Source organism: Ambystoma mexicanum, chromosome 5q, assembly GCF_040938575.1.
Source record: "Ambystoma mexicanum isolate Mex_15411 chromosome 5q, UKY_AmexF1_1, whole genome shotgun sequence".
Taxonomy (NCBI): domain Eukaryota; kingdom Metazoa; phylum Chordata; class Amphibia; order Caudata; family Ambystomatidae; genus Ambystoma; species Ambystoma mexicanum.
In genome coordinates, this window is record NC_090933.1 from 607353247 (window position 1) to 607364878 (window position 11632).

Sequence of the window (11632 nt, forward strand, 5' to 3'; positions counted from 1 at the left end):
GACGAAGCTGGGCCAAGCCATGAAAGAGTTGCAAGAGGGCCTAAACCGCAAGATAGGAGCGGTCTGAGAAGAAGTGAACCTGTTGCGCCAGGATGTGCGAACGATCGCGGAGCGCACTGGGGAACTGGAGCAGGAGTTGGCCCCGACCGTGGAGGCGTGCAATACGCAGGCCAAGGAACTACATGCCCTCGTGCAGCGAGTGGGCAATTTGGAGGACAGAGCAGAGCAGGCGGAGGGGCGCGCCAGGCGTGATAACATTCGCATAGTGGGGGTACCGGAGGGAATGGAAGGATCGAACCCCACGGATTTCGTTGAAACCATGCTTTTGCAGGAGATTACAGGCGGAGATCTGACCCAGGGGTTCGCGGAGACCGGCCCCAGGAGCTCCCCCGCGGCCGTTGATTGCAAAGATCTTGAACTATCGTGACCGCGAGAAGATTCTCGAATTTTTCCGGAAAGGGGGTACGATAGAAAGGGGGTCAGCGAATATAACAGCGTATCCGGATTACACGCTGCTTGTACAACGGAGTCGAATGAACTTTGGAACGGTGAAGAGGAGGCTCAGAGAGGCAGGCCACCGCTACATGTTGCTTTACCCCGCTAGGTTGAAGGTGATCCATAGGAACAGATCCCTCTTCTTTGAGACGCCGAGCGACGCGATGGAATGGCTGGATATGCAAGGTCGACCACAGGAATCGGATGCCCAGACAGAAGCGGATGGAGATAAGTAGCACGCTGTGGAGGCACCCGTGAGGCCATAGCTATGACATTGGGACTAGAATATAGTTTGATATTGTGCTTGTGTGGGGGAAGTCACGGCATCAGCCGGCGGGTCCCGTTGAATTCACTTCTCCTAAATAGATGACTGGGAGCAACCTCTGTACCCGATAGTAGTACACTTAGCTAGGTCACTGTTAGATTGGTGACACCCCACGGGGTCCTTGTTCTTGGTCACGAGACGGGTCCAGACGTGGGTAGGCCTGAGATCTAGGGATGGAGCTGGGCTATCGTTGGGGGTTGGCGGGGGAGTTGTGTGCAGTGGTGTGAGGTTGGGGAAGGGGGAGGGGGGCACGGTTCGTTAACAGAAGGGAAGGATCCAGGAAACAACCTTACATGGGGAACATTATGGGGAGGGATGGGACGGAGATAGACAGACTGGATGGCATCGGGTAATCTCAGAATTGTGACTTGGAATGTACGGGGCCTCAACAGCTACCTTAAACGCAACAAAGTGATGACGTATTTAAAGAGGATGCGCGTAGACATAGCCCTGCTGCAAGAGACCCACCTCACTAGGGAAAGGCTGGAGGTGGTCGGGAGGAAATGGAAGGGCACCGTGGTGGAGGCGGCGTACTCGGCGTATGCCAGAGGGGTTGTCACTTGGGTGGCGCCCCACGTGCCGTTTCGAGTGCTTGATTCTACGGTGGACCCGGAGGGTAGAATGGTGGTGGTAACGGGCCTCTTGGAAAACAGAAATACACATCATAAATTTGTACACCCCCAATAACGATACAGCGGCTTACTTTAGGACCCTCTACGGTAAACTTGGCCCCCTGGCGGGGGGGTATGGTAGTGTGGGGGGGGGACTAACTGTACCGTAGACCCCAGTATGGATAGGTCCAAGGATAGGGCAGGAAAACCAGCACCGGCGGCTAAAGCACCAAGTACCCTACTGAAAGACCTAGGCCTTGAGGATGCGTGGAGGAGGCTACATCCCACGGATAGACAGTACTCATACTACACAGCGCCACATGATTTGTACACAAGGTTAGACTACATGTTAACAGCCGGGATAGTGAGAGAAATAGAAGGAGCAGAATACAAGGTCCGTGTGCTGTCGGACCACTCGCCCTTGGTGGTAGACTGGAGACACCAGCCCCCACGCCCGCAGATCCCTACATGGAGACTTAGGACCAAGGCTCTGCAGGATAAGGGGTTTCGGGAGGGCCCGAGGGACGCCATTGAAGAATATTTTGATACAAACACGGGAAGCGTAAGCTCTGTGGGCACACTGTGGGAAGCGTTTAGGTGGTGGTGCGTGGGGTAGCTATTTCCCCAAGTTAAAGCGCTACGGGGGGTGGGGGGGGGGGGGGGGTCGAAAGGGAGCTCCGGGAGGCGGAAAGGGAGCTAGAGGAGCTCACGCGTGGCGTGAGCACCGCTCATGATAACAGAACCAAAGTAGTTGTCCTGCAGTGCACTCTGGGATAGACTGTGCAGACTTACCTACAGGAAATATACAGAGCGGATACACGCAGGGGGCGATAAGCAGGGCAGATTGCTGGCTTGGCTGTACAAGAGTGAGACCCCCCCGCTCTGTGATTAGTAAGATTCAGGGCGAAGGAGGTAGCATATGCAACACCCATAAAGAGGTAAATGAGGAATTCCTTAAGTTTTACAGACACTTGTATGAGGACACGGGGGAGGATATGGGCCAAGACATACTAGACACATTGGGGGACATTGAGCTGCCCACATTAGATGATCTAGAACGCTCTGAGTTGAACGCACCCGTCACCTCGGATGAGCTGGAGGTAGTGATTTGGAACTTGCCCACTTGCAAGGCGCCGGGTTCGGATGGGCTGCCCAGCGAGTTCTACAAAACATACCAGCAAGAGTTGCTCCAGCCACTGCTTGCCACTTTCAACGAGGCCTATGAGAAGGGAGAACTCCAGTTGTCCCTCTGTGAGGCTGTAATCATCCCACTCCTGAAACCAGGCAAGCGGGCCGTGGAGCGCGGTCTTACAGACCGTTGTCCATGCTCAACCAGGACAGCAAAATACTCACGGCGGTGCTGGCTAATAGACTGAAGAGGGTGATTAAGAAACTGATACACCCAGATCAGACGGGATATGTTCCGGGCAGGAACATCACCGATAACCACCGGAGGCTACACCATGTCATAGACCAAACTGAGGAGGACACGGGCGAGCTGGCTATAGTGTTGTTAGACGCGGTCAAGGCCTTCGACTAGGTACGATGGCCCTGGCTGAAAGCGGTCCTGAAGGGGTATGGAGTGGGACCCGGATACCTCAGATGGGTACAGTTGTTTTACAGCACCCCGATGGCGAGGGTCAAGACAGGGTCCACGGTCTCAGATTCTTGGCAACTGGGCAGGGGGACCAGACAGGGATGTCCCTGGTCACCTATGCTATATATACACTGGCATTGGAGCCGCTGGCAATATGCCTGCGTCAACAATATGGGGAGGTGGGCATAAACACGGCCAGCGGAGAGCATTTGATATCATTATATGCGGATGATATGCTCCTTTATTTACGCTACCCAGAAGAAAACCTACAGTACGTCCAGAAGGTGATAGAACGGTATGCCAGGTACGCCATCCTCTCCGGTATATCGGTGAACCCTGGAAAGTCCAGCCTGTTCCCTTTGGGTAGATATAGGAATGTCCCGGTGCAGGGGCTGCCTGTTCTGCCAATACCATGGCAGCCTGTAACATTTGGTATCTGGGAATAAACATTTACCACGAGATCTAGACAGAACACAAGCAACAACACGGAAAAGGCGATAGAGGGTATTAAGAACAGTATGGTATTTTTGTCCAGACTGCCCCTGACCATGATGGGAAGGGCGGCCTTGCTCAAGATGGTGGTCCTGCCTAGACTCTTGCACTTTTTTACAATCGTCCCGTTTCTGATACCCAGGAGCCTATTCGTGAAACTTCACAGCGTGTGTAGGGGTTTTGTGTGGGGCAGCTCTAGGAATAGGGTGGCTCTGTGGAAGCTCCAGAACCCGTGGGGGGGGGGGGGAATAGGCCTCCCTAACTTCGAACTCTATTACTTGGCGGGGCAGCTGCAGTGCGTGGCCAGGTGGCTCTCGACAGAAGATTCGGCGGAAGCCAGGCTCCTGCGCGAAGATACAGCCCCATACTTTCTGATGGAAGTGGTGTGGTTGGGCAGAGATAAACTGGTGGGCAAGAAACTGGTGGGCAAGGGGCGGTTACTGAGGTTGGGCTGGGAGATCTGGCACAGGACATGGAAGATTGGGGGGGGGACTCGGAACCATACTCCCAGCAGGCCCCTTTGGCGGCTCTGTGTGGGAGCGACTCCCAACTACTTGAATCGGTCCGCAGATACTGGGAACAGGTAGGCCTAGCCACCCTCGGGGACATATGGCAGGAAGGGGAGGCGGTGGACTTTCAGCGGCTGCAGGAAGAGACAGGAGTACATGGTGGCCAATATATAACCTACACTAGGCTGGTGAAAAAGACTAGAGAAAGATGGCCGGAGACAGTGCTCGCGGAGGATCCAGATGCCTCCCCGGAAACCATGTATGATGTATCGGAGGGCGGGCACGAAATATCGAGGATATATGAGCTATGGGCGAAATAGCGAGGATATATGAGCTCCTGCGGGCAAGGGCAGGGAAGGAGCTGCTGCAATTGAGACAAGATTGGGAGGAGGAGGTGGGAGGACCCATGACGGATGGGCAGTGGGAACGGGCCCAGAGGTACCATAAAAAGGTGTCCTGTAACGCAAGATTCCAACAGCTTCAATTGTATGTTACCCACACGGCTTATTTAACCCCCGGGAAGATTGCAAAGTTTGGGGGATCAGCTATACAGCAATGCCCCAGGTGTGGGGAGGTGAACGCGGGACTGCTACACATGTTTTGGGCTTGCCCGGAGGTGCATAGATTTTGGTATGAGGTCAAGACGAAACTGGCTGGCAGGGGGGTGGTGCTGGATGTGGAATCGGCCTGGTCATGCTTGCTTGGACTATTCCCTAGACCCCGTCATTTGAAACACATAAGCAAGATGAAGGACCTGGCCTATATCTTGGCCAAACGTAGGATCGCCATGGGCTGGAAGGCGGCCCATAGACCTAGGGTGGAGTTGTGGTGGACAGACCTCTTGAGATGGGCGGAAGCTGAATCCGTAGTCTGGTTTGAAGCGGTCACCAGGGGGGGCGAAGAAGAAGTAGGGCCCTTGCTGGCCTGGCAGCAATTAGTGGCCTCGTTGGCAAACCCTCACCAGGGTGACAACGAAACAGAGGACCCAGTTGATGGCTGTCTGGGTAGCTTGCCACCCAGTGATGTTCCCGTAAAGGATATGTGAGAACCGACTCTAGTTTAAAGGGGGTGGGGGGGAGTTTGAAAATGTGTTCAAATATGATGCTATGTTTTGAAACAGTTGTAGTGTGTTTGTTTGACCTTAAAAAATAAAATAAAAATATATTTTAAAAAAAAAATGTAGGGGCTACTGTGCTCTGGCAACGCTGCACTCTGCACTGCTGGCGATACCGGAAGAGCACGTCAAGGAGGGGTTGGGGGGTGTGTGGGGGGGGGGAAATGGCCCAACAGAGAGCAGCTGGCACCTCTACCAACAAATGAAGCACCCTCCCCAATCAATGACATACAATCAGAAGATAAGTTACAGGATCAAGTGTCTCGAAAAAGAGGACATACAACTACCTCTCTAAAGACTCTGGTAGCCTCTTGGCAGAGATCCCAGACGAATACAAACTTTTTTCAACTCAGCATAGACATTTTTTGCATCACTGATCCCAAGCATCCAGGTACGAGCAAACGCAAAGTGGCTCCAAATTGTCTGATGGGAGCTGGTCCAGCTGGCAACGATACCAAGGAGGGGCTCAATGTCATCAAGGTGGAACTCTGAGCCCTACGGTTAACGACAAAACAAAATAGCTACATGCTCGACCTCCTCACAGCTATGGAGGGCGGTGTTTGCCGAAAAATTGGGAGTTCATGTTGCACATTTATACCTTCTTCAGATGCTGATAACGGGACACTATCACACGTAATAGCAGCAGTGCATGAACTCTGAGTGAGAATGAAAAAGGAGGGGGGCGTGCAACCAAGTGACTGGTTCAACATGGCGTTCGACTGGCTACCTTCACGGCTTGGAACTGTAATGAAAATGTTGATCCCCATTATCGTCTTCTGTGTGTGTGCCAGTTAGGAGTTTGCTACTGTGCATAGGCGATTCCTAGAAGTGCAATGATGATTAAGACTATTGGTAACAAAAATAGCAGTAATAAGGTGCCTCAGGAGCTCAAGTACAGACAGGAGAAAACGATGAGCCCAAATACTGCATGGTGGCAATATACCACAAGGGGATGAGGTAGACAACTTCTATCACACTACCATTAAACAACCCCACAACCTCGAAAATTATAAAGAAGTGCGAGTTGACCTGGATGGGGATTCATTTACATGACATTCACTCCTGAGGAATATGCACGGTGTGGGGAAAGTTTGAGGAGTGTGTGTACAGCATGGATGCCTATAAAAAAGGTACCCCCGCCTGGGACGGAGCAAGGAGGGCTGAAGAACATAGACGTACTTGGGGATGGTATATTATGAGTATTGAAAGGGGGAATGTTTGGGGAGATGCGGCCATTTTTTCACACCCCCCTCACCATTCCTACAGTGAAGAGACCACGTGTGTGCCAAGGAGAGAAACGCCCCTCCCCGTGACGACCATTCACACCTACTAATAGTAGGAAACAAAGAACTAACCAAGTCTTTGTCATGGCCTAGCAACTCCAGTTTGTGCTACACCAGATGCCATCTTTTACTAGGCCCGAGAATGATCTCAGTGATCACAGCTCTCCCTTCCCCAGCGCCTCGCACAGACAGCCCAAGCCACCTCCGCCTCCTGCCAGCTCTACACAAGCCTTGTTCTCACGGAAGTCCAGCCATTCATTGTTGCAATGTTTAGTATCACTTTGTGTCAGGTGAGCTCATTGCACCGTGTGAGACCAGAACAGGCCACAGCTCATGTGCCCATCCGTCTCCACCAACCTGCCCATGCTCCCTAGAACCCCCCACCCCATCAGGCCACGGTCCACCAGTCCCTTGCCCATCCGCCAATATATCCACCCCAAAACTAACAAATGTCCATCTGTATCATGAGGCATCAGGTAGATCAAACCCACAGGGGGAGACACTTGTGTTTTATGAACCCCTGAGTACAGAGGTTGGAATGTCATATCTGCCAATGGTTTCTGAACATACCCCCATTCAGGCAATGATTTTTATGTTTGCCATTAGTATTATGCAATCAGTTCCTGTTGTTTAGCTTAGATGGTATTGTAGTGGATCTCTGCCCTGACCTTCACTGCGACTATGAGCCCAGCTGACCACGTGCACTGTTACTGATGGAGACAGTAGACAACGGAACCCTGGCATCCCATATGGAGCTCGGATTAGTATACGTACCGATCCATTCAATTTTGTTAGTCCATTACCTATATGTGATACTCATGATGCTTGATGCCTTTTAAATGTGCTGCCCGTGTATCTGTTGGTGGAGCGCTCTCGGGCAGCAGAGTTCTTTGCTTGCAAATGGATATTTTATTTGTTTTACTTGCAATTCATCTCCTGGTCTCATTCCCTTGCGGGGTGTGTCCATTATTTGGTCTCAGATATTACATGTTTTGTTGGGTGTAAGCCTTCCGGATCATGATAGTTGAAGTCACCCAGGAGGAGTTTTTAAGAGTTGGATACAAGTTGAAATCAGCCCATTTAGAGAGGAACAGTGTGGTAGAGCCAGGTGGCCTGTATATAGTGGCACTGGTCAGGGAGGAAGCAGGAGAGATGACCAGCTTGCAAACCAGGATCTCGAAGGAAGAGTAAGGCTGAGTGGGTATGATGGAAGAAGGGACCCATTCAGGGAACATAAGGGTAACCCCACCACCGGCACAAACAAGGCGAGGCTTGGAGATTATCTTGTAGCCATCAGGGAGAAGGTAGTCAAAAGCAGTAAGAGTGAAGCATCTGTGTCTAGGTCTTCAAGGAGGAAGCAGATGTCAGCCGAGTGTTTAATAGAGCAAGCATTAAGCGTGCCGAGGTCACTGACTTTGAAGGTTTAACGAGGAGGGGTACAGGGGCGTGGTACACCAGTCGGAGGAGGGTGGGGGGACACAGAGAGAGGAGTGAGGAGTAGCAGGTGTGGGAAGGAAGTTGATGAGGGACAACAAGCCACGGTCAAAGAGGAGGAGTTTGGGTTGCGGACCCTGAGCTACGCTAGTGCCATTGCGATACAATGATACACCTGGATAATTGAAAAGCCCACCTGGATAATGAAAAGCCCACCAAGAATACTTCCCCATCTAGTGCCACCATTAATGGGTGAAGATGTGAGATGAGAGGAGAAGAGATAAGATGATGAGGAGTCCATAGATCTGAAGAGGGGACAGAAGAGAAGATCTGTGAAAATCTGTCAGGAATTTAAGCTGACAGACGTCTGCAAAGGGTAGGTCGGGGTTAGGGGTCACAATGTCTTTTTGAAACTTTTTCTTTCAGACTTTGTGAGATAGGGAAGATAGGTGATAGTATAGCAGTTAGAATAAATTGGGGAGATGGCAAGTGCCATATGGGCAGTGGAGGGAGGATGGAAATATGGGAGGGACTGTACAGCAAAGCACGTGCACAAACTCAGCAGGTGGCCTAGTAGTCAGAGAAAACAAATGCAATGGAAACACTTTAGTATCAAAGATGGGGTGAAGAGATGTTGAAAAACACACCAGGATTCGAATTACTAAACGTTCTTTGGTCTTACTATCTCACCCACTGCCTGGAATAAACCAGTGGTATATTCAGGCTTTCTACCTCCCTAGGGCCAAATATTTATTTTATTGTTCACTTGACAGGAAGCAAATACTGTTTTGAAGCACCCACAGGGCAACAGTGAGGGAACTAATTAAATACCACAAAATAAGAAGAGCCAATGTAGAGGGGGAAGACAAACCTACTATACCTTGTGAGTGTTCAGAGCATGCAAGTGCAGAGGATAGACGGGTATGGTATAGGTGCTGTGGTGCTACGTGCAACCTCCAGTGTTGGAGGGTGAGCCGTGGCAAGTGCAGAGGATAGACAGCAGTTGGGATGATAAGATGTGGGCGGTCAGGGCCCAGAGGATGCTTAAGGCCCCTGCATACTAGTCAAGCTACTGTGCGATTAGCAGGGGGAAGAGAGGGAGGGAAGAAGAGGTAAAGAGGAAGGTCTTGAGGCTTTTACAAAACTTAAGGAGGTCCTGCTCATGACGAAGAGAGATAGGGTAGGCTGTTCCAAAGCAGGAAGGCCAGAGGGAAGGGAGGATCTTAGTTTTGCTGGCATGGAGGCAAAGATCATTAGAGGTACACCAGGCCGGATAGCTGAGAGTCAGTCAGGGATGAAGGAGAGTGCAAGGGCGTCTGTAGGAAGTTTTAAGGAGTTATATGTCATCAGCATAGCACTGGAAATTGGGGGAGCAGAAGGAAATGAGGCATGCCAGCAGAGTAAGGTAGATGTTTATAAAGAGCCAAGGTGAAAGAATGGAGCCCTGGGGGATGCCACAGGTTGGGTGGTAAGTAGGGGAGGAAAAGGTGGCATGTATGACTTGGAAGAGCGGTCAGTTAGGAAGGAGGTAAGCCAGTCCAGTCCCCACTCCGAGATACCAATGATGTCATGGAGCCTTCGGCCTTCAATTCAAGCTTGTTAGCTTCTATGTTACGTTCGTTGAAAAAGTGTTTTCAGATCTCTCCTGTCCATGATTTGGAGAATGCAGTTAATTACGTGCATTTTAGGTACTTATGGCTAATTGTGTACTTTTAGAGAATGCGATCAGAACATAAGCGGTCTGCCAACTAGGTTACCATCAGGCTTTGCATTCTAAGTGCCTGCCAGTGTTTATTCAAAGCAGTCTTCTTAATGACTTAATTGGCGTTTTAAAGAGGCTACTGGTGTAATAAACATTCTCTCTCAGGTATGCCTTCAGCCACCATTTATAAACCCTCTGCATCTCCTTCACTGAAATCCTGTTTAAAAAACAATCATCGGCAAAGCCAACATGTTTGGCTTGGGCACAAGTTTTAAGCTTTTGCCCAGGTACTGCTATTAGTTTTCCAGGTACTCTCACCATGTGCATCTTCTACCAAGAATGGGTAGTTAATAAATACGACTGTGCCTGGCAAGTGCCTTTGCCATGCCTACACTGAAGTCCAAACTTTTGGCATTGCCAATGCCTGCTTTTTTTCCTCCAACTATTTGCAGCACTGGTCGTGGGTATGACAAAGGACACCCTCCTTCACATAATTTCACCACTCCCACTTTCCAAACAGCCCCGCTTAAAGCCCCGTTATAGGCTGAAGCTGAAGACCCATGCAAACAGTGCATCATGACAATATGAATCTCACACCAAGCCTTTGAGGGGCAAGGCACATTTGAGCGTTCAGCAGCAGAGAACAGGCTGGCTCTCTACACAGGGATATATGTAAAAACACACATGCTTTCACATAACTGCAGAGTCCTGCTCTATGAGCGCGGCATAATACACACCCGTACCTGTAGCCCGGGAAAGGTGTTGCGAAGAGTGAAGTACATCTGTCGGTTGGACAGCACGTCACCGTCGGTGATCTTGTCGTCTGCCCCCTCGCGGGTTTTGCCCTTGCTTTTCTCCCGGAGAGTGTTTGCCGAACGCACGCTCTTCACAGCCTCCCCGCCGCGCTTCGCCGCCAGCAGAGACACAGCCAGCAAAGAGCGTAATTCCACCCGCGAAGCCGCGTCCTCCTCCCCGGCGGTCATCCACAGCGCGGAGAGTCTACCTCCCAGGAAACCAGCGTACAGGTGATAGAGCACAGCCAGCGTCAGTAGCGCTAGCACGCCCATGCCCAGCGGCGAAAGACGGATACCCATGGGGGCCATGGTGGGACTTTGGCTCCCTGTGCAAAGACACCACCAGTTAACACGTCAGACCCAAGCGCAGAGAAGTGGCAGCCGTGGCAACTACCTGTACCCGGCGACAGCCACGGCACCTTCCGCCTGCGCGATCTACGGTGACGTCGTGGTGCACGTGGACAAAGTACCCAGCTGGGCTGGACTGAAGATGCCATGTTAGGTTTGGGTGATCGTGATGAGAAAATTCCACTGCTTTATAGCAGCAGCAGATTGTTCGATTATAGACCCAATTTTTTAAAACCAAAAAGGTAAAAAGTGAAGGCAATCGTATCAAAATCGCCAGTACTCCTATCTGAAAACACTAGGGGAATCACACACACCTAACATGGCTGCCTACCTCCCTCTTGCTGGAATATCCTTATGCAGTCTAGTGCTCCAAACCCGCATCTATTTTCCGGCTACTGTCAGACAGGAAGTGTAATCACAGTCTGGCCAATCGGGATCCGTGTGTCACGCAGACGCCCACTTTAACCACCAGATGTTGACAGGCGGCGTTCTCCTTTTCAAACATTTTTTAATTGAATTTTACAAGAAGATTGTTTCAGGAACCTCTCACATTATGTAATGTCATGAGTGGAGCTGTAGCAAATCCCTATATGCCACATATTACTTCGTCTGATTTATTTAATTTTTTGGTATATGTCATACCTCTCAACCATTTGTCTCACAAAGGCGGGTGAAATCACCCGATTTTGTTTTTGGCGGGTGAGACGCCCATTGGAATGAATGGGCGTGCAGGAGGCTTGGCGGGTGAGTTAGCCCTTTGCAAGGCGGATGACACCCGCCAAAAGCGGGTGAGTTGAGAGCAATGTATATGTTGCATTCTATCTCATTGTGACGTAAGAGGGAAAAATGCTCAAAAATTAACTTATGAATTTTACAAGATAGGCCTTAAGTCATATTCGGAAGCAGGCATATATTAAGTCGTGTTAGA

The 11632-nt window shown here is 50.7% G+C and overlaps 1 protein-coding gene across 1 annotated transcript in view; it reads right to left on the minus strand.

Moving 5' to 3' along the window:
- Positions 1-10866, minus strand: part of BPNT2 (3'(2'), 5'-bisphosphate nucleotidase 2) — a 237144-nt gene extending 226278 nt beyond the window's left edge. Inside the window, exon 1 of the mRNA XM_069621076.1 lies at positions 10306-10866. Within this exon, the coding sequence (XP_069477177.1) occupies positions 10306-10665 (360 nt within the window). The 5' untranslated portion in view covers positions 10666-10866. The remainder of the gene's footprint in view (positions 1-10305) is intronic.
- Between the last annotated feature and the right edge of the window lie 766 nt (positions 10867-11632).